Source organism: Sceloporus occidentalis, unplaced genomic scaffold (genome assembly GCF_023333645.1).
Source record: "Sceloporus occidentalis isolate IW3139 unplaced genomic scaffold, rSceOcc1.0.p SCAF_52, whole genome shotgun sequence".
Taxonomy (NCBI): domain Eukaryota; kingdom Metazoa; phylum Chordata; class Lepidosauria; order Squamata; family Phrynosomatidae; genus Sceloporus; species Sceloporus occidentalis.
In genome coordinates this window covers 5,459,568-5,481,166 of record NW_028317032.1, presented here as the reverse complement: position 1 = coordinate 5,481,166, position 21,599 = coordinate 5,459,568, and the positions used below count along the sequence as shown (strand labels likewise).

At 42.9% G+C, this 21,599-nt stretch overlaps 1 protein-coding gene across 1 annotated transcript in view; it reads right to left on the bottom strand.

Moving 5' to 3' along the window:
- The window catches only part of LOC149288369 (disintegrin and metalloproteinase domain-containing protein 17-like), a 38,920-nt gene that overhangs the window by 8,323 nt on the left and 8,998 nt on the right, over positions 1-21,599 (bottom strand). Inside the window, exons 2-9 of the mRNA XM_089491890.1 lie at positions 11,680-11,754; positions 11,169-11,301; positions 10,923-11,056; positions 9,985-10,073; positions 8,154-8,316; positions 4,169-4,305; positions 3,359-3,445; positions 732-845 (exon numbers count right to left, since the gene is read on the bottom strand). Of these exons, the coding sequence (XP_089348016.1) occupies positions 732-845; positions 3,359-3,445; positions 4,169-4,305; positions 8,154-8,316; positions 9,985-10,073; positions 10,923-11,056; positions 11,169-11,301; positions 11,680-11,754 (932 nt within the window). The remainder of the gene's footprint in view (positions 1-731; positions 846-3,358; positions 3,446-4,168; positions 4,306-8,153; positions 8,317-9,984; positions 10,074-10,922; positions 11,057-11,168; positions 11,302-11,679; positions 11,755-21,599) is intronic.

Here is a 21,599-nt window from a genome sequence, read left to right as displayed (position 1 = left end):
AAGAAAATCCACCTTTTGAATTGGTGAAATGCCCTAAAGAGAGCCGTTCACAGCAGACATTCTAGGAATACAGCTGAGCTTTAGCAGTTTTATAAGAAAGAACGGTCTAAAATCCCTCCAGAACGCTGTGCGGGTCGGATCCGCAGCTCCCGGAAGCGCTTGTTTGAGGTTATTGCTGCCAAAGGAGGCCTGACGAGTTATTAAATCCAGGAGTTCCCGTAGATTTTCTTTCTGTATGTGTCATAGATATATCTGGAAGGTATTCTGCAATCTGTGCTAAGTAGGTTTTTCTTACTTGATGCAGGAGATGTATTCTGTTACTATTGATGAGATTACTGTGATGAGACTACCATAGAGCAGTAACTAAACAGTATAACATTACGGAGGGGGTTCCCCTTTAAATGTAAAAAGATACACAATACAGAAAATGGAGATATTAAGGATGTATTCATTCTTCATCAAGCGCCAACATCATTAGCACTATAAGCTATTATAAGGTTCAGCTGGGTTATACATTTGAATATAAACATTTGAACACCAGTCTATAAATTTCCCTTCATAGTAACGCACTTTAACACCATTCTAGTAAAGAGTAAACTTCCTTTAACACAAGTTTAAATGTTTTGTGGAGCAAGAATACCCTGCTGAAGGCATCCACCAGCAGTCACACCAAATCACTGTTCTCCATTCACAGACAGCTCTTGAAGGGTCTCTGATGCTCCAAAGCCTACCTCCAGCAGTTGCTTCACATCCCAAGCATCTTTCCGGTCATCGGGCCAACTTTTCGCCATGTTATAGTGTCTTCGGTTATTGGTTACGTTCTCAGGAACTTTGTGCACAATGATCTGTATGAGAAAAGCACAAACAGATGAACAATCTGCCCCCAACATGTCATCTACAGGCTCATCAATGGATTTAATGAAGAAGCAGCTGCCCGTCCCGCGCTCCTATATGCCCATCACCAAGAGAAAAGGCTTACTGCGATGGATGTCCGATTGCTGCTCTGGGCGCCTGCGTAAAATGCAGCGTATAAACTCAAGAAATTCACAAAAGACCTTGTTATACGGTATAAATAAATGCTGAATAGTTGGGGTGATTGCACTGAAGTTACTTTGGATAGCTTACTCGAAGCTGGGGTTGGCACAGAAAATACTGGGGCAAGTGGGAAAAGGTTCTAGCTTGCAGAGGGCAAGAGAGGGTATAAAAATAACGAGCTTCAATGCTAATGGAAAAGTATGCCTAAAAACCACGCTTTGTACCATTTGGAGGAACGTCCTAGAACCGCTAAGACCATACATGTAAAGGATTTGTTTGGTCTGACAAAGCTTAGATAGCATGTTTAAGCAAAACGTTTGTAGGAATATTTACTTGTAAAATGTAGAAAGTGAAATTTTATAATAGGTGACTTATAACGTTTTATCAACGATACGCTGTAGCTAAAACAAAAATGATTATACCAAAAATGACTAAAATCTTTGATATTAAGGTTTGTCTTGATTTTAAAGTTAGAATTAAGCGTTTAAGACAAAAATAGACACTAACGTATACAAAAAACTCAAAAGGTATGGCTTTGCTGAAAGGTACCCTGCTGTGAATATGCCATTTATTATTTCTTGTAGATCCTGTGGATACCATCTACTACATCATTTCTCTCTGCCCAGGTCTTCGGCACTCAAAGGATTAATATCCGCCAACACTCCCGTTCCTTCGAGTCTTGTCATTTGGTAACCTCCGTCTCCCAGCCTTCTACCGTCTGTTCAGCAGCTGATTCCTTCCTGCCAGGGACGTCTCCCGTCACCCATCTCTCCGCGGTGCCATCTGTGCCCACGCTCTGATCTGGATAGCCCACTTTGTGTGTTTGTGGCCGGCAGCAGATATCAGCCCAACAGAAAAAAGGCCGGCTTTTATGGCACCAAGAGAGGGGAGACGGCTAAACCCCGGTCTAAAGCGGACAGGCGCTTATTCACTAAATACACTGAAAGCTTCCAAAGCAGGGCTGCCTTCTCATTTTATACCAGCACGGGTTCATCTAGTTAACATGGTATATTTTCACTTGTAATGTTATGGGTAATGCCCCCATCCCCATCATAATTGCGCTACAGATTATGCTGGTGTTTTTTGTATTAAGGGATGTACCCTAAAAAAAACAGAAATAATAATAATAATAATAATAATAATAATAATAATATGATTATTATTATTATTATTAATAGCAGCAGGAAAGTACGATGAAGTCTGCAAAGAACTCAGATGATTACTAAAATGTTGATAACAGTCAGCTTAGTGCCATGAAAAACAATAGCTGCTTTATACCAACAAATCCAACAATGAAAGGATCATTATATTCAGCAACTGGATCCAGCATAGAACGCTCAAAAACGCAGGGGAATAAATGTTTATCCCGGCCGTGTTTCCGCGGAGCTCGCCTTCGCCATTCCCTCATACGCTGCGGTTGGGTTGAGTCGGATGCCAGACGAGTGACCGAAGTGTCAGATGCGATCGGACCGTATGTTTGACAAGACGTGGAAGCGTTACTCCTCGGCCTTCGGAAAGAGGTTCACAAGAGGCAAAAGCGGGTTTGACAGATCTTTGGAAACCACAGAGGTTTCCTTTTTATTTCCCAGGAAGCAGTGTTCGGGGAGTGCTGACAGCCATCTGTTCGGCGTACATTAAACGCCACTTAGACGCCAGGCCCAGCGTTGTTTATTGCCGTGCCTTGGGGGGGGAGCACGAGGGGTCTCGGGCATAATGTATTTCTCCGGTACTGCCGGTATTTTGTAGGAATAATAATAAAAAAAAATGCGCACTCAACCGTAAAAGTAAAATACAAAAATAAAATATATTTAATAAGAGCTAATTAGGAATAATGAGTGATTTTAAGAGATGCTATGAAAACAAACAGAATTACAGGGATTATCGAAGGACATTAAACATCTTATGTTTTGCGTTTCTTTTCAATTGTATTTCTCTCAGATAAGTTGTTGTGCTGGAATAGATAGGTACACCATTCCCCTCCTACAGACATGGAGTGCAGTGTAGATGTGTGTGTGTGTGTGTGTATCCCCCAAATAATGGATCACGGCCCACCAGCTATCCTTAATGGAACAACCTGTGGCCTCTTAACCGTTTTATTCACCAAAACCAAGACATTACTCCTCCCCCCCCCCATCCAATCCCCCATGTTACCACAATGTATTTGACAATATAGCCTTCTCTGCATTGCTCCTCACACGCACTGTACTCATAGGGTTGGGAATTAGGCCAAACCTCTCATTGCCCTCACCTCAGGTGCACAAATCATGCAAATTACTTTATTTCATTTATTTCAATATCACTCCAAACATGTATTTACAAATACCTGCTCTATCTGTACTCCGTATCCTTTCCACTGGGCATCCCACGAAGTGTTCCTGTAGATGTCATCCACCCGATCAATAAGCTCAATCTATGGCGATATGATGAAAATGGACAGTTGGATAAACATTAAAACGCGGTTCTAAACACTAAATAAGCCTGTAAGTGTGTATATATGTATCGAAAGTCCACCTTATTTAAATGCCAAGTATTTGTAATGCATGCATTAGCGTGTTTAGTTAACACACACAATTCATGCGCTCACATCCCGTTTGCGATACGACCCTCCCTTATGATTTCCTTAACCCCCCTATTCTTTCAGACATTATCCATGGAGTCTTTAATCAAAGCTGGTACCTTTTATCGGGCTAACATTTGAAAGAGACCTCCGAGGTCCCAGAGGCCTTATATGACTGCATTCGTCTATGTTGGCCCAGTGAAATCATCAAGTATCTGCTGGACTAAAGACTCCACGGATGGTCTGGAAGATAAGGGAATGTGCTGAGAGATCTGGACGGTTAAGGGGATGGTGAGAGGAAAGGGTCATATTATGAGTTGGTGTGTAAATAAATGCACTAATGCATGCAGTGCAACTACTTTAAGCCTCAGGCACCCAGTTTGGTTCCCACGTCGACATATTGTGCTTCATTAGAAATATTTGGATTTAGACAGAAATTCAAAACAAGCATTAAAAAATCCATAATCTAGTGAGATTCCCAGTGTTGGAGACTGTTCTATCCACCAAGAACCAGCAGATGGCTCTGAATAGCAAGTGTGTATTCGCAGTACGTCTGCTGAATGATTGAGTACTCACCAGGTAGTTGATGGTGGTGCTCTCCTCACCGCGGCCCATGTGCTGGAAGAAGCGGTGGTCTGCTACCACAAGCATCTTACAAGTATTCCTGAGAGGGTCTGGACCTGCCTTCTGTCTCTTCTTCCGGTGTAGGTGCTCTGCATTGAGATGAAAACACACATCAATGAGAATAATCTCCCTCCACCTAATGTATCGGTTCGTCTTAGTCTACCAAGGACTTGTCAGACCCCTCGAATATACATTCTACCCAATTACTTTTCAAATTTGAGAGAGTTAGAGCTAAAGCGCGAGAAGAATGAGAAGACTTCTTATTTGACCTATTGATTTATATAATGGAGTAAATACTTTTTTTCCAAAAAGGAAAACATATCCTACTCAATTAATTTAGACACATTGTTGACTTTTAGTACATTACAGCAGTGTAAGAAGGATTTGGTTCCTAAGGGGGCGCATCCTCCTCGAAAGGGACACCTGGGAGGTGTGTAGTAATGAAGCCATTACCAAACATTACAACGCTCTGCCGGCGGACGGCATGTTTATTTACACGCCTCAGTGATTTAATAAAAAGAAATCAAAATTCTAAGCTAGAGGGAGTTTACTGGACCCCTAAACCCAGAGCAATAAATACCAATGGGGCACCACGTAGAATTCTTTATTAAACAAGATTTAACGCTTTCATTTTATTTCATTCAAGACAAATCAATAATAAGTGGTCTTCCGAGGGCCGACACAAGTCTACAGCTCCTTACTTATTATGCAGGACGTATAAGTCTCAAAAGCAGCCTCTATTTACACAGCTGACCCGGAGCTGCTGAAGTCTACATTTCCCCGATGTCCAGACAGCTCTGGGTTGACATTTTTCTCTTTATCTCTTCGACCTTTTTCATATCCGCCTTCAATCCGTTAAACCACCGCAACACCCAAAATGTTTACGTTTCTTTAGCTTGAGTCATTCACTTCTACAGGATCTGTCTCTGTTTATCCTCTCCTTAAATCCCCGCAGTTACTTGGCTTGAGAAAAAGAGACGTCCGAGTGGATCTCTTCCCGCCGATACAGACACAGCAGCTGAGAATAAGGGGAAATTACTCGTTGTAAACGGGTTCCCCCTATACAGAAAACTATATGAATAAAACAGATGCGAAGCCAGGGGCAGGCAGCAATGATCTTCACTAAATGGTCCATATGCACCAATCACCTCTGCAAGTCTCGCTAGGGACCCTGAAGTTTATTCACTAAAGGGAGAGCGTTCACGGGTGAGTATGCAGGAGAGTTGTTTTCAACCCCCCACATTTTGCTATTCATTAAGAAGGGCCAACACAGGCAAGAGTCTCCAGCAAGAAGGGCTGAGCTGGCCCTGTATTCAAAGGGTCAAGAGACATCTCATTTAACACTGAATTACATGGGACCAATGTATACGGGCAGTGGGGAAAGGGGCAAATGCATTAGAGGGTTCTGCAGAAGCCCCCCATGCATTTGGAAAAGGGGCAGCACGGATGACATGCGCATTAAGGTGCATACGATGGCTGGAGTGTCCTCCTAATGTAAGTCATTCACTTGGCACCTTTATGGAAAATGGCTCGCACTCCCCGGAGACGGCTTACGTCATTATCGAGATCCGCACTAGAATGGAGGAAGGGAGGAAGAACAGCCCGTTGGTAGCTCCACAGCCACTACTGCTGGAAGTCAGAACCCCCAGGCCCCACAAATGAGAATCGCTTCTTGTTTTTAGGTATGCATTACTAAAGTGTCACAAAGAGCTCTTGGCAATATCACATTAAATATCCCATTTTATTACAGCACACTGTGGCCCATGAAAGCAAACACTGCGCTAGATCTGAGAAATACTACAAGAGAGATCAAAAGACCTTGAGCTAAAAACTCCAGGGCATGACATCATACACAGAAGGGAATTTCCCCCGTCTATTCTAAACCTACATTTTTTGAGAATGACATTTTGCATAATCCTGGGTTATTTTCTGAAGCAGTGCCATGACTTCAATGTAATTATCTAAAATTAGGCTGCACAACACTGACAAAAATGTTACATTTTTCCAGAACACATTTGAACTATACACCAGGCATGTATGGCTGTACACACGGATCCCGTAGGGCTGCGTAATTTAGTACAGAGAGAGTACAAAGCATTTTAAATCCAGTGAGCACAAAGAGTCACACTGTAATCGGTGTCATTGTGTGGCTCAGGACGCACACGATTATGTCAGCTGGATAAAAATAACCGTGTGCGGGTGAGGAATTAGCTTCACGGGACCGGCTGTATGTATCTGTAGCAGCTATTAAGCAAAAGGGCACGAGAGGTTAAACGCCAGAAACCTGCGATGGCAAAATAAGGAAGCTTCACAGATTCTGACAAAACAAATGGAAATGACGCTTCGTAGAAAGACCCAAAACACGAAACCTTAAAGGAGAATTTCATGGTTGGTGAGAAAGACATAAAATATAATGACCAGAAGAGGGTTACAAAAAATAAAGCTCTGGGAGTATCCAACACTGTAACAAAACCTGTGATTTTATACACTCATTCTTAAGTTTTACTTTGGGTTCAAAGTTTTACTTTGGGTTTTTTCTTTTTACGTTTCATTGACCTGAGGTGTAGTGTTGCTTTGGTTGAGCCATGTCCAAGTGTTCACACAAACACACACCGTCTCGACAATCTGCCACTAGCCCCCCCACACGGATACAATACACACACCCCTCTCATATATACATTGTTACTATCGCAAAAGCCTTTTGTCAGCAGTCTGTTACTTCGATTCATTTCGGGGACTCTACATGGTGCTGGAACGAGGCTGCCGGAGACACAGGCGAGATTTGTGATCTCCTGCAGCTTGATGGATGTCACAATGAATATTTTTTAACAGTGTGGGATTTAGGATCCACATTAAGTTTTATACATTAATCTGCACAAAGTGATGCAACTGCAGAGATATAACGGCCAACATTACAATTCTAGAAGTCATTGCCACCTGGTCGAGGATCTGTCCAGCTCCTTTAAGAACTATTTCAAACTATTGATCAAGGGATTTACACATGACGTGGACTTTAAAGCATGAAGTATAATCTCTATTACAAGTAGAGTGAGATTGTTCGTCAGACATTATGCGTTATGGAGAACATCGGTTATGTTGGATATGTCGCAGCTTGGAACACACGGTTTTCCCTAATGAGCTTCTTGCTGCCAAGGGACAGAATGTATCTCTGAACGTCACAAACAGACCTACAGGCAGGTAGCCAGAGTCTACCTCCTTTACCAAGTCTGAAAGCTAAAGCAACATCAGCCGGCAAAATTAGCGAGTTCTGATTAACAAAGAATCGGAACGGTCTCGTTATCGATGTTAAGCACCCGGCCATATTAGAGACAACATCGGGGAATAAACATGCCGCTGGCTATTCAACGCTCTCCAGCTCCCGACGTATGCAAAAAGGACAATCTTGTCAACAGTAAATTGACTTCACAAGCTAGCAGTTTCCCAACAAATATTCCTAATGCACGGAAAAAATGTCATACAACACAGAACATGACGGCGGTTTTCAGAGAAAGGATCTAAGTGCTGCGTGAAATTAAGATCAGTTGATCGTATAAACCAAATACTTCACATTCATTTACTACACAGGTCTCACCTCTCCTACAGGGGCCACAAGTGGCTCGTTTTCCAATTTTAGCATCAGTTGGTATCTCCCCCTTCCCTGTTAAGATGATAAAGAAGCAGCATCCCAGCTGCTCACACATTGAGGTCTGGTACGAGATCTGCCCACGCTCTATCTGTTCTTGATTATGACTTTAAGTGAGTGGGCAGGACCTCTTTGAAGCTCATCAATTTCATGTTCTGTGAAACTTGCTACTGCTAAAACGCACCGCAGAAAAAGAACACCAAGTATTTTTTTTTTAATAAATTCTATGTGATAATTCTATGCAAAAAAAATTGCGGTGGTTGCTACGGCAACATGAAAAGAAAGACCACAAACCTTCACTTTGTTCCATGTCTCGTTCGCTCTTAAAGACATCCTCCTTAGGTTTTATGTAGCCACAAACTTTTGAATCCTTGCGGTGAGAGAAGTCTCTTACATCTTCGGATCGATAAACCAGAATGCTCTCCCTTGAAGAGTTCTCCACAAACCTCCACAGAGGCTGAAAGATGAGGAAAGTAAAGTGAAGGTTAATAAACTGATATAGATGCATCGTACACACAATAATACAATCGAGACGCTAACAGAATGGAGATTTCCTGATCTCATTAAATGTATATATAGTTGGTAAACTTGGGTGCGAGTAAAACTGAAACCAATCAATATTTACATTGAGTGGACATTAAGACTTTTTAAGTTTCACGATATCCTTCTCAATGGGAACAGGACAATTCTAGGGAATATTAGTTAGCAAAGCGTCACTTAAGAAAATATATCATACATACACAGATGTGCCATAACAATATGACCAACCACCTGTCAAATATTTGTCCCCAAATCCGTCGAGGCAGGGACTCCACTAGACCTCTGGAGGTGCGCTGTGGCATCCGACACCAGGACGTCAGCAGCAGATCTTTTAAGTCCTGTAAGTTGCGAGGTGGAGCCTCCATGGATTGGACTTGTTTGTCCAGCACATCCCACAGATGCTCGATGGACTGAGATCTCGGGAACTTGGAGCCCAAGTCAACACCCTGAACTTGTTGTGTTTCTCAAACCATTAATTAGCCACTTTTGCTTTGCAGCAGGGCACATTATCCTGTCGAAAAAGGCCAATGCCATCAGGGAGTACCGTGTCCATGAAAGGGTGTACATGGTCTGCAACAACGCTAAGGTAAGTGGTATGTGTCAGCCTACATAAATGACAGGACCCAAGGCTTCCCAGCATAACATTGCCCAAAGCATCACACTGCCTCCGCCTGCTCGCCTTCTTCCCATAATGCATCCTGGTGCCAAGTGACGCACCTGACCATCCACGTGATGAAAAAGAAAGCGTGATTCATCAGACTAGGTCACCTTCTTCCATTGCTCCGTAGTCCAGTTCTTATTCACGTGCCCATTGTAGGCACTTTTGGCAGTGGACAGGGGTCAGCATGGGCACCCTGACTGGTCTGCGGCTACACAGCCCCAAACTGCGATGCCCTGTGTGTTCTGACACCTTTCTATCAGAACCAGCATTAACGCTTTCAGCCAGCCTTCGCCTCCCACACGCATCAATGAGCCTTGGCGGCCGGTTCACAACTGTTCTTCCTTGGACCACTTTTGATAGGTACCGACCATCGCAGAGCAAAAACACCCCACAAGAGCTGCAGTTTTGGAGACACTCTGACCCAGTCGTCTAGCCAATGAAATTTGGCTCTTGTCAAAGTCACTCAGATCTTTACGCTTGCCTATTTTTCCTGCTTCTAACACATCAACTTTGAGGACGAAAGGTTCACAAATATATCCCACCCGATGACAGGTGCCATGATAACAAGATTATCGTTATGTTATGGCTGATCTGTGTTTATACACAAATACATACATACATAGTCATACATATAAACACACATACATACGTACACTAAGCCATCCCTTCCTGCGCTGTCAATGCCAACACCAGGACATGGATGCCAGATAGAATTTTGGTCGTTTAAATTCCTTATAATGCAATAGTGTTTGGTGTGAGTGCTTCTACAGCTGTTAACACTCACTCATTAGCATAACACTCACTCTTATGAGTCATTTAAGCACTACTGTGATCTTTTTATGCTATAAAGAGGACATCTTATATACAGAAATATATTGTAACCCTAAACATATGATATGGTAAAGTCCCCTATATTGAATATACCTCTACGTTGTACTCTTCTCCGTCAGTTGTTATCCGTGCCGTAAAATCTCCATCACCAATGTGTGCCAGGACCTTTGAATTGTGCTCCCCTTTAATAAAATAAAAAAAGGAAAAATATGAAAGCAATGAGGACTTTAAAGGTTTACATTTGCAAACGAAGTAAAAGTGTACAAATAAATTGAGTTTTAAAGGCACGAATACGTCATAGCGTAGGATTTGGTGGATGGTTCGCATTTCCACAGGCGAAATGGTGATAAGATTAAAGTAGAGGACAGGCGCCCAAGCAGTTCTAGGCTTTGGTTTGCCGAGTATCATGTAGATTGCAGCCGAACAGGTAGAGGCCAAAACGACGTATTCTACAGCATCGAGACACGGGCTTATCCAAGCCAAGGGTAGCATCCTCAAATGCAACGCCTAAGGACTCCCAGCCGCAGCTCCGGCTGAGAATGCACAGCTAGAGATCTACACGTCATCTAAGAGACAGATAGCAACAGATATTTGATAATTCTGGGCTTGAGAAAGGGGCAGTGTGCTTAAAACTAATTCTTACTGGACTACTTTTTCTAAGAAAGATAACTATATTTGCATTTCACAGGAATAGGGTTTTCATTAAAAGAGGAAGTACTGCCTAAAACAAGAGGCTTTTCAGTTATCCCCACTCATCAGATATATGTTCCTCACAATGCTTCTACTATATGGTGTGCCAACACATCATAGCAAAACATAGACAGCCTTTACCCACAGCCACACAAGAACGTTGCAGGACTGCAATCGCAAGCCGTTGGCTACATGGTCATCATGAAGAAGACATGAAAGGTTTACGGCTTCATTGGTGATTTTAAAAAGTGTGTCTCTATTCTACATCAAAAACCATTGAATGCGTCCTTAACGTAATATGGAAGAACCCCACAAAATGGGTTCAGCGATGGTTAACTTACCTACAACGTGGCCAGTGAAAAAGTCTGATTTCTTTACGTGGTATTCCGTTTCTCTGCCATTCCCATCCATTACTACAGCTTTAAGGTTTTCTGAAAGATGCTCAGCGCTTGATGTCAAGTATAATTTGAAATGTCTATTAAAGATATAAAAAAGATTTACATAGTTTATTAAGGTAGACATGTCAAAAAAAGAACATACATACATAAAACACGGTGAGAGGTGACAGACTCGGGCGATTCGTCTACCTGTGCAGTGCGGTGAAGCTCAGCATCCTCTCCAGCTGGGACTCCGACTCCAAATCGCGCTTCCTCAGGGAGTGCTGCTGGATGCCGGCCATGGAGATGACATCGTAGTCCGCCAGCATGGAGTCAAGGTTCGCTGCAGACAGAAAGGGAAAATCATGCCGGCTGCAAATGGTTCCAAAAAGGTAATTTAAACACAGTAACTAAATGTACTGAATACGTCTCATTATAGAGTAAAGCAATCCCAGCCCTCTTTACACGATGCAAGTATTAACTAGAAGCCACATTTCTGGAATTCCAAGCCTGGCTTACCAGAGCTCAAGCCCCAGAAACAACACATGTGTAGCATGACAGCTAGCACATGCATGAGGTTCATTCATTAAAAACAGTAGCGTGCGGGAATATTATTCATCAACTTTGCAGTGAATTATGTAAAGCCAATTCATTCATCCTGCAAGAATAGGAGAGCTGGAAATGGGCGATTAAACCCGCGAGGTGAATAAATACACATTACGCCAGCTCAGCCCTTCTCCCAGGAGACGCTCAGTAGGGTTGGAAGCTGCGTGAGGCTCTTCTACCAAATACAACTCTAGTGGAGAAAAGAAAACAAAAGCCGCACCATTGAAGCTTGTGTGTAAAGAATCTCACTAACGATCTCGGCTTCAGACTTGGATCACAACTGTTAGCAGAAACTGAGTGTCGCAAACCTGTTGTGTGCGCACGAAAGTTAAGTCAAGCATACGATACACAAAGGAAACGTTCCCCCATATTACACCATACTAGATTACAATAAGCAATATACAGTAGAATCCACCCTGTGTGTATATCGTATATTTGGTAAGTATATATACCATATGTATATACCATTTTTATTTGATTAAAATGTGGTTGTTAGGACAAGCTTGAGAGAGAGTATCAAACAAGAAGCAATGCCAGTACTGCTAACAGGGGTATTGCTGCAGACTTGCTTTCAGGAGTGTCCACCTTCCTTTATCTTAAAAACTAAACTGTCCAATAAAAAAAGGTTATAAAATAAATTGCTTATTTTATGGATTATTTTATGCTGTAAACACCGTTTCATATCTGTATTCAGCCAACAGGAATGTAAAACGTACAACAGGAAAAGATGACAGATTGTCTTTAGGAAGCACGCACACATCCCATGAGCCGGGACCCCCTGCTAAGCAGATTTCACTCTATTTAACTGTGTTTTGTTTAGAATAATAGATCCTTATTATTTGCAGTATAGAACAATAAAACTTGTGGGCTTTTCACGTACAAAAAAAAACCTCCTTGGAAATATGCAATGCAGCTGGGAAGACAGTATAATTATCGGGACAAATGTTGCAGAAAAAGACACTGTTATTCAGAAGGAAGAACATGCGGGTGTCGTTGAAAATATTGTATCAGTACAAAAGCGCTTGGTGCGTTTTCTCTGTTTTTATATTGTTTTTTTGCTCCATGGAGGTAAATTAATGACCGACTGATCTATTTCCTGATACAGCATTAACATCGCTGCTTAGAAAATAATAAGACAGAATTATGTCAAATAGAGGACAGTTCCACGCTTCATAAAATAACGCGTGAAAGGGATAATCCAGCCATCACCTGCACTTTAATGCTCACGGCGAGTGGCCCTCATTGCAAATGCATGGAGGGATTCTTAAGGACCGCGTTGTTCATAGCCATCTTTGTTATTGACAAGATATTGAATAGGAACCTTATCTGGAATTACTCTGCTGGGGAAAAAAAACCCCCTGTTTTTAGATATTTCTCTAAATTTTCCATACACTAAAGTAAGGATATTTGGAATTGCGTCCCTGTTTTTCAGCAGGAAGTGGAAAGCAATTTGCGCTTGTTTTACGAGCATTTCCTGCACAGGATGCTGCCTTAAAAACAAAGAGCGTTAAAACTGCTTCCCCTGGATGCTGGATGAGAGTATTAATGCAGTTATATACCCAATATGAACAGCATCGGGGAACACAGCAGGATCTGGACAAAGAACGCAGAATCTCTACGATTTGCATCAATGCTTGGACAGCGCTGGCAAGAGACAGCCAGCAATTCCAGCTCCTGTCAAGTTGAGCCAGCAGGACTATTATGTCCTAAGGGTCATGTGACTGCTTATAATGGTGATCTGTAAAAAATAATGGGATTGGATTGGAGCCCACTCTTCTTCAATGCTACTCTTCATACACATTTTTCCTATATGCCTTAGCCTTTTAACAAGTAAACTAACGATCCAGCAACCCTAATAATACAGGGTCTTCTCTACTTTCAGTGGAACGTTACTATGTTTATCTTTCACTGGAAAAGTACAATGTTTTCCTAACCCACAAAACGTGTCGTTCTTAAGACTGACCACCCAGCCATCCCTCCCACTTCATTAAGTGTGAACTTCAGCCGGGTACAGAACCCGCTGAATGCTGTCTGCTCATCCGCGTGACTCAATCACAATCTCCCCACAATTAGCAGAGATCATACCGAAAGGCAGAGACTACACACAGCAGATTGCTGGCACTTTCGTGCACATTTTTTTTTCTTCACAATCTGCCGGCAGAAATTGTTGTGAAAGTGTTGGGGGAGCATCTGAAGTTTCAACAATGTCCATTCACAGAGCATCTCTCACACACACACACACACTGTGTATATATATATATATATATATATATATATACACACACTCACGGGCCACTTCATTAGGTATACCTGTTCAATTGCTTGTTAACACAAACCGCTAATCAGCCAATCACATGGCAGCAACTGTCAAGGCGCGGTCAAGACAACTTGCTGAAGTTCAAACCGAGCATCAGAATGGGGTAGAAAGGGGATTTAAGTGACTTTGAATGTGGCATGTTTCTATTCTATATTAGGGTTTGAAACTCGAGTCATTATTGCCAGAATCTAGTGTGGCTCTAAGCCTTCCCACAGAATAATGACAAGTGCAGACTAGTAAAGGGAGAGAGATTTGTGGTGTTGGATCACTCTTGTCGGGAAGGCAGTGTTCAGTTGGGTTACACGACACATGGCCGAGATGCGTGTTTAAGTTTTGAGATTGTGCACAGTAGTTTGACTAAGAATGGTACGTGTGTTTGAATGTTCGCCAGTGACTGACTGAGCGCGTGTGTGCCCCCCCCCCTGAAAAACCAGAGGGGAATTCTCTCCCGTAAATAAGATTGAATGTCATGCTCTGCATATTTACCGCAAAGCTAGCTTTGCACATTCGTAAAGTGGGAAAGTCAAGATGTAACAATGGTGACACAACATGAAATAACCAAGACACATGCTAACCCGGGGGGCCGGAATATTAACCATGGTCTAACTACATCTGTCTGGGCAGAAATCTGCATGAATGCAAGTAACTTAATGAATGTTTGAGAACAGTATTCAAGAAAGGGCAAACCCAGAGGTTCCCAAATTTATTTGGCTTACCAACCCCTTTTTTAGACTCAGCCCCCTGGGAATATACCTGGATTGTTCCAGCTCCCCAGGGGGGGTTTCACCCACTTTAGGAAGCACTGGGTTATAGTTATAGCTTGCATTTTGTGTGTCTATTTGGAAAATGAAGTGATCACTAGAACTTTAACTCTACTACACAATGGATGAAACACGTAAAAACTGTTTTTAAAACATTTCTTATCTTCTCTTTCTATATGCTTCCACCGCCCCCTTATTTTTATTCAGCGACCCCCAAGGGCTACTATCGCCCCCTTGAATTGTTCCACTTTAGGAATCACTGAGTTAGTCAATGGAATGTTTCTGTTTAGTAAGTGGTCGCAACCACCACGTATCAAGACTCTCGGCCTACGTTGGGGCCATCAGGTTTCTCATCCACTCAACTGGACTCACCTGTAAAGCCAACGCTTGCCCGCCTGCCCCCGATAACCTCTAGACCACTTAATTTTGAGAGAACATCCACTGGTTTGAGGCAAAGCTCTTGAGCACCATTTGGACAGAATACATCTCAACTCCATGAATGCATTATTTCTCCAACATACCAAAAGTAAAAAGACCCCATCTCATTTACAACTTCAGTCGCAGAGATAGAAGCGGCCATTTCAAGTATTTCTCTAGCCAACATACTACAGATTATTTGATATACTAAACAGAATTATAAAAAGGCTGAAATGTTCTGAAAATAAGAATAAAACATGGTAGATATTGCCCGGAATTATTTTGTTCCATGGTCAGACTGCAACATTTCGTTTGTTTGGCTCTTTGCGTTTGCTTTTGTTGGTGGATAAAACCGATTCGGACCATGAAGTCTTTGGAATGTATTCTCAAAAACACCGCTTTATTAATTGGAAAATAACATTGCTGTCAGAATAATTGAATTATATTGAATAGTGATCAGAACCCTACAGTGCAAGGTATTTCTTGTCTCTCTGGAACTCAACGGGTTACGAACGAACACGAAGCTGAAATGAATTCATTTTAACAATAGTGAGATTGTCTTGGCAACGCTACGTGAAGTGGTTCCAGTGCATTTCGCTGTCGCTCTGACAGCCTTCGCAGGAGATGCATTACTATAATGTATTCATCCATTCCATAGTTACATTCCACTAGGTTAAATGTTATGCTTCAGCCAGTGTCATTTTATGAAAATGTTATAGCTGAAAAATTAAATGACAATTTGGTAGGGATGCACCGAAATATATATTGTTAACAATGCCCAGGTTCTAACATGTACTGGTTTGCCTGGGCATGATCAGAGTGTGATTGCTGTTAATATATATATATATATATATATATATATATATATATATATATATATATTTATATTAAAATTGTTATTTAATTTTTCTGTCCATTTTTGGTGTGTTAACCACACTTTTATTAAAAGTAAGTAACACAAATTGGACAGAAAAAAAATCACACAAACTTATTCACTCATTCATTCATTCCCTTAATCTCGCATATTTGCTCATACACCCTCCCCCCACCCCCTTACCCGAACTGCAGATACGGTATTTTGTTTAAAAACAAAGTATTTGCTCGATTATAAGACGACCCCGATTATAAGACGACCCAAATCTGAATATTAATTTAGGAAAAAAAGAAAAAGCCTGAATATAAGACGACCATATAGGAAAAAAGTTTTACCAGTAAATGTTAATTCATCTAAACTATTTTTTTTTTAATAAAAGCTATGATTGAGAAAAATTTTGGTTTTATTTCCTTCTATTTTCCAACCTGCCCCCCAGTTATGCACATCTGCCCCAGAAACGCCTTATACCCCCTATATGCCACTGTGCCCCATAATATGCCTTTTAACCATATGTGCCACTCTGCCTCCAGAAATGCCTTATACCCCTATATGCCACTCTGGCATTTAGAGGGTTAAAAGGCATATTATGGGAAAGAGTGGCATATAGGGAGGTTTAAGGCATTCAGGAGGCAGAGTGGCGTATAGAGGGTTAAAAAGGCATTTCACAGAGCACTCTGCCTTCAGAAATGCCTTATGCCCCCCATTTAACCCCCCCCCAAACTTACCGGTGCTTCTGACTCCCCTCTCATGTAGCAGGGGCAGCGTGTAGATCCCACGCACTTATGCTGCAGCCGGAAGGAGGCGTGGCTAGCAGCGGGGGTTGTCTGCGTCGATCGCGCAGACCTTCGACTGTCAGAGATCAAAGTTCCCGGCACCGGCGCCGGGAACTCTGATCTCTGAGAGCCAGGGAAGGTCTGCGCGATCGACGCAGACAACCCCCGCTGCTAGCTACGCCTCCTTCCTGCTGCAGCGGAAGTTGTGTACGCGAATCGCGTAGACATCTACACGCTGCCGCAGCTACACACCGGGGACTCAGAAGTACCGGTAAGTGGGGCGGGGGGGCGACAGGAGGATCCAGGTCCCCTGCAGCTGCGGGGGATCTGGATCTTAGTCGTCTCATAGTCAGACCTATTTGAGGTCTGATTATAAGACGACCGCGATTATAAGATGAGGGGTATTTTTCAGAGCATTTGCTCTGAAAAAGACCTTGTCTTATAATCGAGCAAATACGGTACATTAAAAATGCAATCTTCTTTGGTGAGGCTATATGGAATAAACTGAAACTTGGAGAGAACCAGTAGCTCTTGTCCCAGTCACGCCATCACTGTGAGCAGTCTACCATGTTCCTTATCTCTAATAGTAAGGTAGGGAAAAGGTTTTTCCTTTTATAAATATTGAGGAAATTAGTGATTGCAAGTGGGTTACAAGGGTGTCCATATTAGATCTTAAACAAATAAATAAAACATTTAAAAATTCACAACCATCCAAGAGATTACATTCAGTCCCTTGGGACAACCGTATGTGTTTGACAGTATATAGCTGTTTTTAGAGGCGAGTGATTGTGGAACACATACAGCAAAAATGTCAATTATCTTTGGATGAAATGTGGATGTGTCTTAAAGGCAACACTCCAGCATGTGATAGCTGAGTGGCCCTCAGGGGACGCCGGAGAAGTATGTTCAGACACTCTGTGTGTTTGAATTCCAATGGGAGCACTTTCCTGCCACCGACTGGCTGCTTTATGCTCTCTCCCCTTGAACCTTAATGGTATAACACCCAACGGCCCTAATAACGAGCAGTTATGTTGCGTATTACATTGCTGGTATCTCTCAAGATCAAGTCAGTACCTGTGAGAAAGGTAACACTTGGTCCTCGGGCCGTAGGGTGCTAGAGGGCGCAGTGCATGATTAGTGGTTGTGCGAGAGTTACACTTTTGGCACCCTGGACGCCTTCGTGGATTTCTTATTTTTGTATGCACTAGCCTCAGCATTTTAGGCTAAGCGTGTGGTGCATAGAGAAAAGATTTTTATCACGAGCTTAAAAGGCCGGGGCTTCCATGGGGGGCACCTTTTGTATATACCGTATTTGCTCGATTATAAGACGAGGTTTTTTTCAGAGCAAATGCTCTGAAAAATACCCCTCGTCTTCTAATCGGGGTCGTCTTCTAATCAGACCTCAAATAGAGGTCTGATTATGAGACTAAGATCCAGATCCCCCGCACCGCTGCAGGGGACCTGGATCCTCCTGTCTCCCCCCCCCACACTTACTTACCGGTGGTTCCTGCTGTATTGCCGGGGCAGCGGGTTGACGTCTACGCGATCCGCGTAGACAACGTCCGCTGCAGCCGGAAGGAGGTGTGGCTAGCAGCGGGGGTTGTCTGCGTCCGTCGCGGATACCTTCCCCGACTGTCAGAAATCAGAGTTCCCCGCACAGGTGCCGGAACTCTGATCTCTGACAGCCGGGAAAGGTATCCGCGACGGACGCAGACAACCCCCCGCTGCCAACTCCACCTCCTTCCGGCTGCAGCGGAAGGAGACGTCAACCCGCTGCCCCGGCAATACAGCAGGAATTTGGAAGCACCGGTAAGTGTGTGTGCGTGTGTGTGTTAAATGGGGGACATAGGGCATTTCTGGAATGCCTTATACCCCTATATGCCACTCTGGCACTTAGGGGGTTAAAAGGCATATTATGGGGCAGAGTGGCATATAGGGAGTTATAAGGCATTTCAGGAAGCAGAGTGGCGTTAAGGGGGCATTTAATAGAGCACTCTGCCTCCTGAAATGCCTTATAGAGTGCTCTATACAATGCCTTTTAACTCCCTTAATGCCACTGCCTCCTGGAATGCCTTATACCTCCCTATATGCCACTCTGCCCCATAATATGCATTTTAACCCCCTAAATGCCAGAATGGGATATAGGGGTATAAGGCATTTCTGGAGGCAGAGTGGCACATAGGGGGTCAAAAGGCATACCATGGGGCACAGTGGCATATAGAGGGTTAAAAGGCATATCATGGGCCACAGTGCCATATTGGTGTGGCAAGCCTGGGGGCAGATGTGCGTAACTGGGGGACAGGTTGGAAAATACAAGGAAATAAAAACAAAAAAAATATTTTTCTCAATCATAGCTTTTATTTAAAAAAATAGTTTACATGAATTAACATTTACTGGTAAAACTTTTTTCCTTTAGGGTCGTCTTATATTCAGGCTTTTTCTTTTTTTCCTAAGTTAATATTCAGATTTTGGGGGGTCGTCTTATAATCGAGCAAATACGGTAGTTTCTACATGTTTAGCAGCGTAGCGACACAGGACAGCCACAGACAAAGGAACAGACTACTGGATGAAGATGAACACTGAAAATACCATGGTGGATGTCCCTTAAAAAGCCCCCTGGCTTTTCTAGCGAGGGGGTGGGTTAGGAAGCTCTTCTGAGTGCCCCCCTCTAAACGGGATTTCAGCATCCCGAACCCTTGCAGGGAATGGCCAAGAAGATCCGGCCCTCCAGCAGGCTTTTTGGACGAGGAGAGAAAGGGCAGCAATACAAATAATAATAAAAAAGTGGTTTCTAACCCAGTCTTCAAGGCCCCTGCAGTCCAAAAGGATCCTATCAGAGTAGAATATGGTAGTTATTTTGATCCCGCGCAGTATGTGTGCCTCGAGGGCTGACTTAGCGGACCAACAATGACAAAGTAGATATAAAGCTGCTTCATCACAAGCTTTCCCAAAATACCGGTACCCCTGTGCCATCGAATATCTGAAACCTCAGCACCTCTGCTATTCATGTCCTTAATAATGCAGTTTTAATACTAACTTTTCAGTTTTAATTAGTAAGTCCAGCAGAACTCCACAAAGGGACAGTAAAAAAGTGTGTGCCACTAATCAGAACACTAAAAATACCCGGTACAACCAGGTCAACCACGAAGCAGCCGTGTGCCCAGGCTCTTACCCAGACCAGAGGTACTGCTCAACACACCATACATCCAATGGGTTTTTCAATCTTTACTTTTCTCCTGAGTTTTTCAACCACTAGAGTGTTTGAATCCTAGGCTAACACCTAACGTTGATAAAACACTTTGGATGTAAACACTAACTTTACACTTAAGACATGCACATAGTCAGCGTTTTAAGCTATTTAACAGAAATAATGCTGGGCTATTAACCAGTAGAGCAGACGTGAGGAGAATCTTCCTCATTGGGAGAGAAGGAGAGCGAGTCGGCTCAAACGCTTCTTTCCCCTTTTAGGTCTTCACTTACATACAAAAAGGACGCTCGTGACAACCCGTGTATCAGCTGCACCAGGTACCGTATGTAAAGGAGACCCAGCCCTGGGTCATCTACTCAGCCACCCCAATAAAAATGCCATTTCTCATGAATAATAAAGACCATTCCAAGAGGTACATGAAAATAATACGAATAACACGTGAGCCTTATAAATGTTACTGCCAGCACCAGACATAACGCTTCACTAAACTCAACAAAAATCACACTGGCTTCTAAGTAGGTCTATCGTTAATATTTCCAGCTTACTGCTTACATGATAAGTAGCCAAGAACCGAAACGCCATAATATTTATCGAGCGGAAGCTTGAATTCGCGTAACTTGGCAGAATAAGCACCCCGGGTTTTGTACGTTTCTACAGAGGAGCCTCATTGTTCTTAACAGCAGGAAACACTGAAACGTGTTTTCAGATCTAAGGTTCACTGTCCTTAAAGGGTCAATCATGCGTTACTTAGTCTCTCACAACCTCTACCTCTCTGCATGGATATATTCGACCGCTCTTACCATGATGTTTCGCAGAATTCTCCTGTTGATACACAGTCGGCACTCGTTCAGCTGCCAGGAGGACCGGTGATAAAATTAAGAAGAGTGGAATTGCCAGACTTCGGCGACTCAACGGCCACCCCGTCTCCATCTTTTCCCCAAAAAAGATGACGGCTTCAGATGGAGAGAAGGTTTAGCATCAAAGAGATGATGGAGGGAACACCAGTCTGGAACACTGATGCATTACTGGTTATTGATGACAGTCTGGGCTACTCCACAGTTCCGTGTGTCTACGGATCTTCTGTAATTCAACCAACGTTAGATGATGCGTGCGAAGAGATAAAGCCGGGGCTAGAATGCAAACCTAAAGAAAATAAGGGGAAAGAAATGTAATTAGCAACAATACAGTTTCCAAAAGAAATCTTGTAACACACGAGAGTGAACGAATCAACATGTTTCATGGATCAACGTGTTTCATAGATCCCCGCGGTACATAGAAAGATAATTTATCGCAACCGCAGGAGAAGAACAAGCCTGAGATTATCAGATAGGTGACCATAAGTGACCATTCCCTGATCACAGAATATATAGGGGGCACTTACATGACAGCAAGAAACAGAAGGTGGAAGATTCCGCGTCACAGAGAACGAATGGAAGGACGCTTTCTGCTGGAAGATGACACTTCGGGGGGTTATTCAGTAGTGGCAGGAGCTGGCAAGAAACTTTGGTTTCTACTCCCTGAATTCACTTTGTATTAGAAAGGGCGGACTCCCAAAATATATCAACAGGAAGGGCTAAGCTGGCCCTGCGTAATGCAAAGTGCAGTCAGTGAGGAGACTTCAGAACACCTCACATCACTCCTCTACATCCACGTCGGCCCAATAAAAGGAATCAACCGTAACTAAA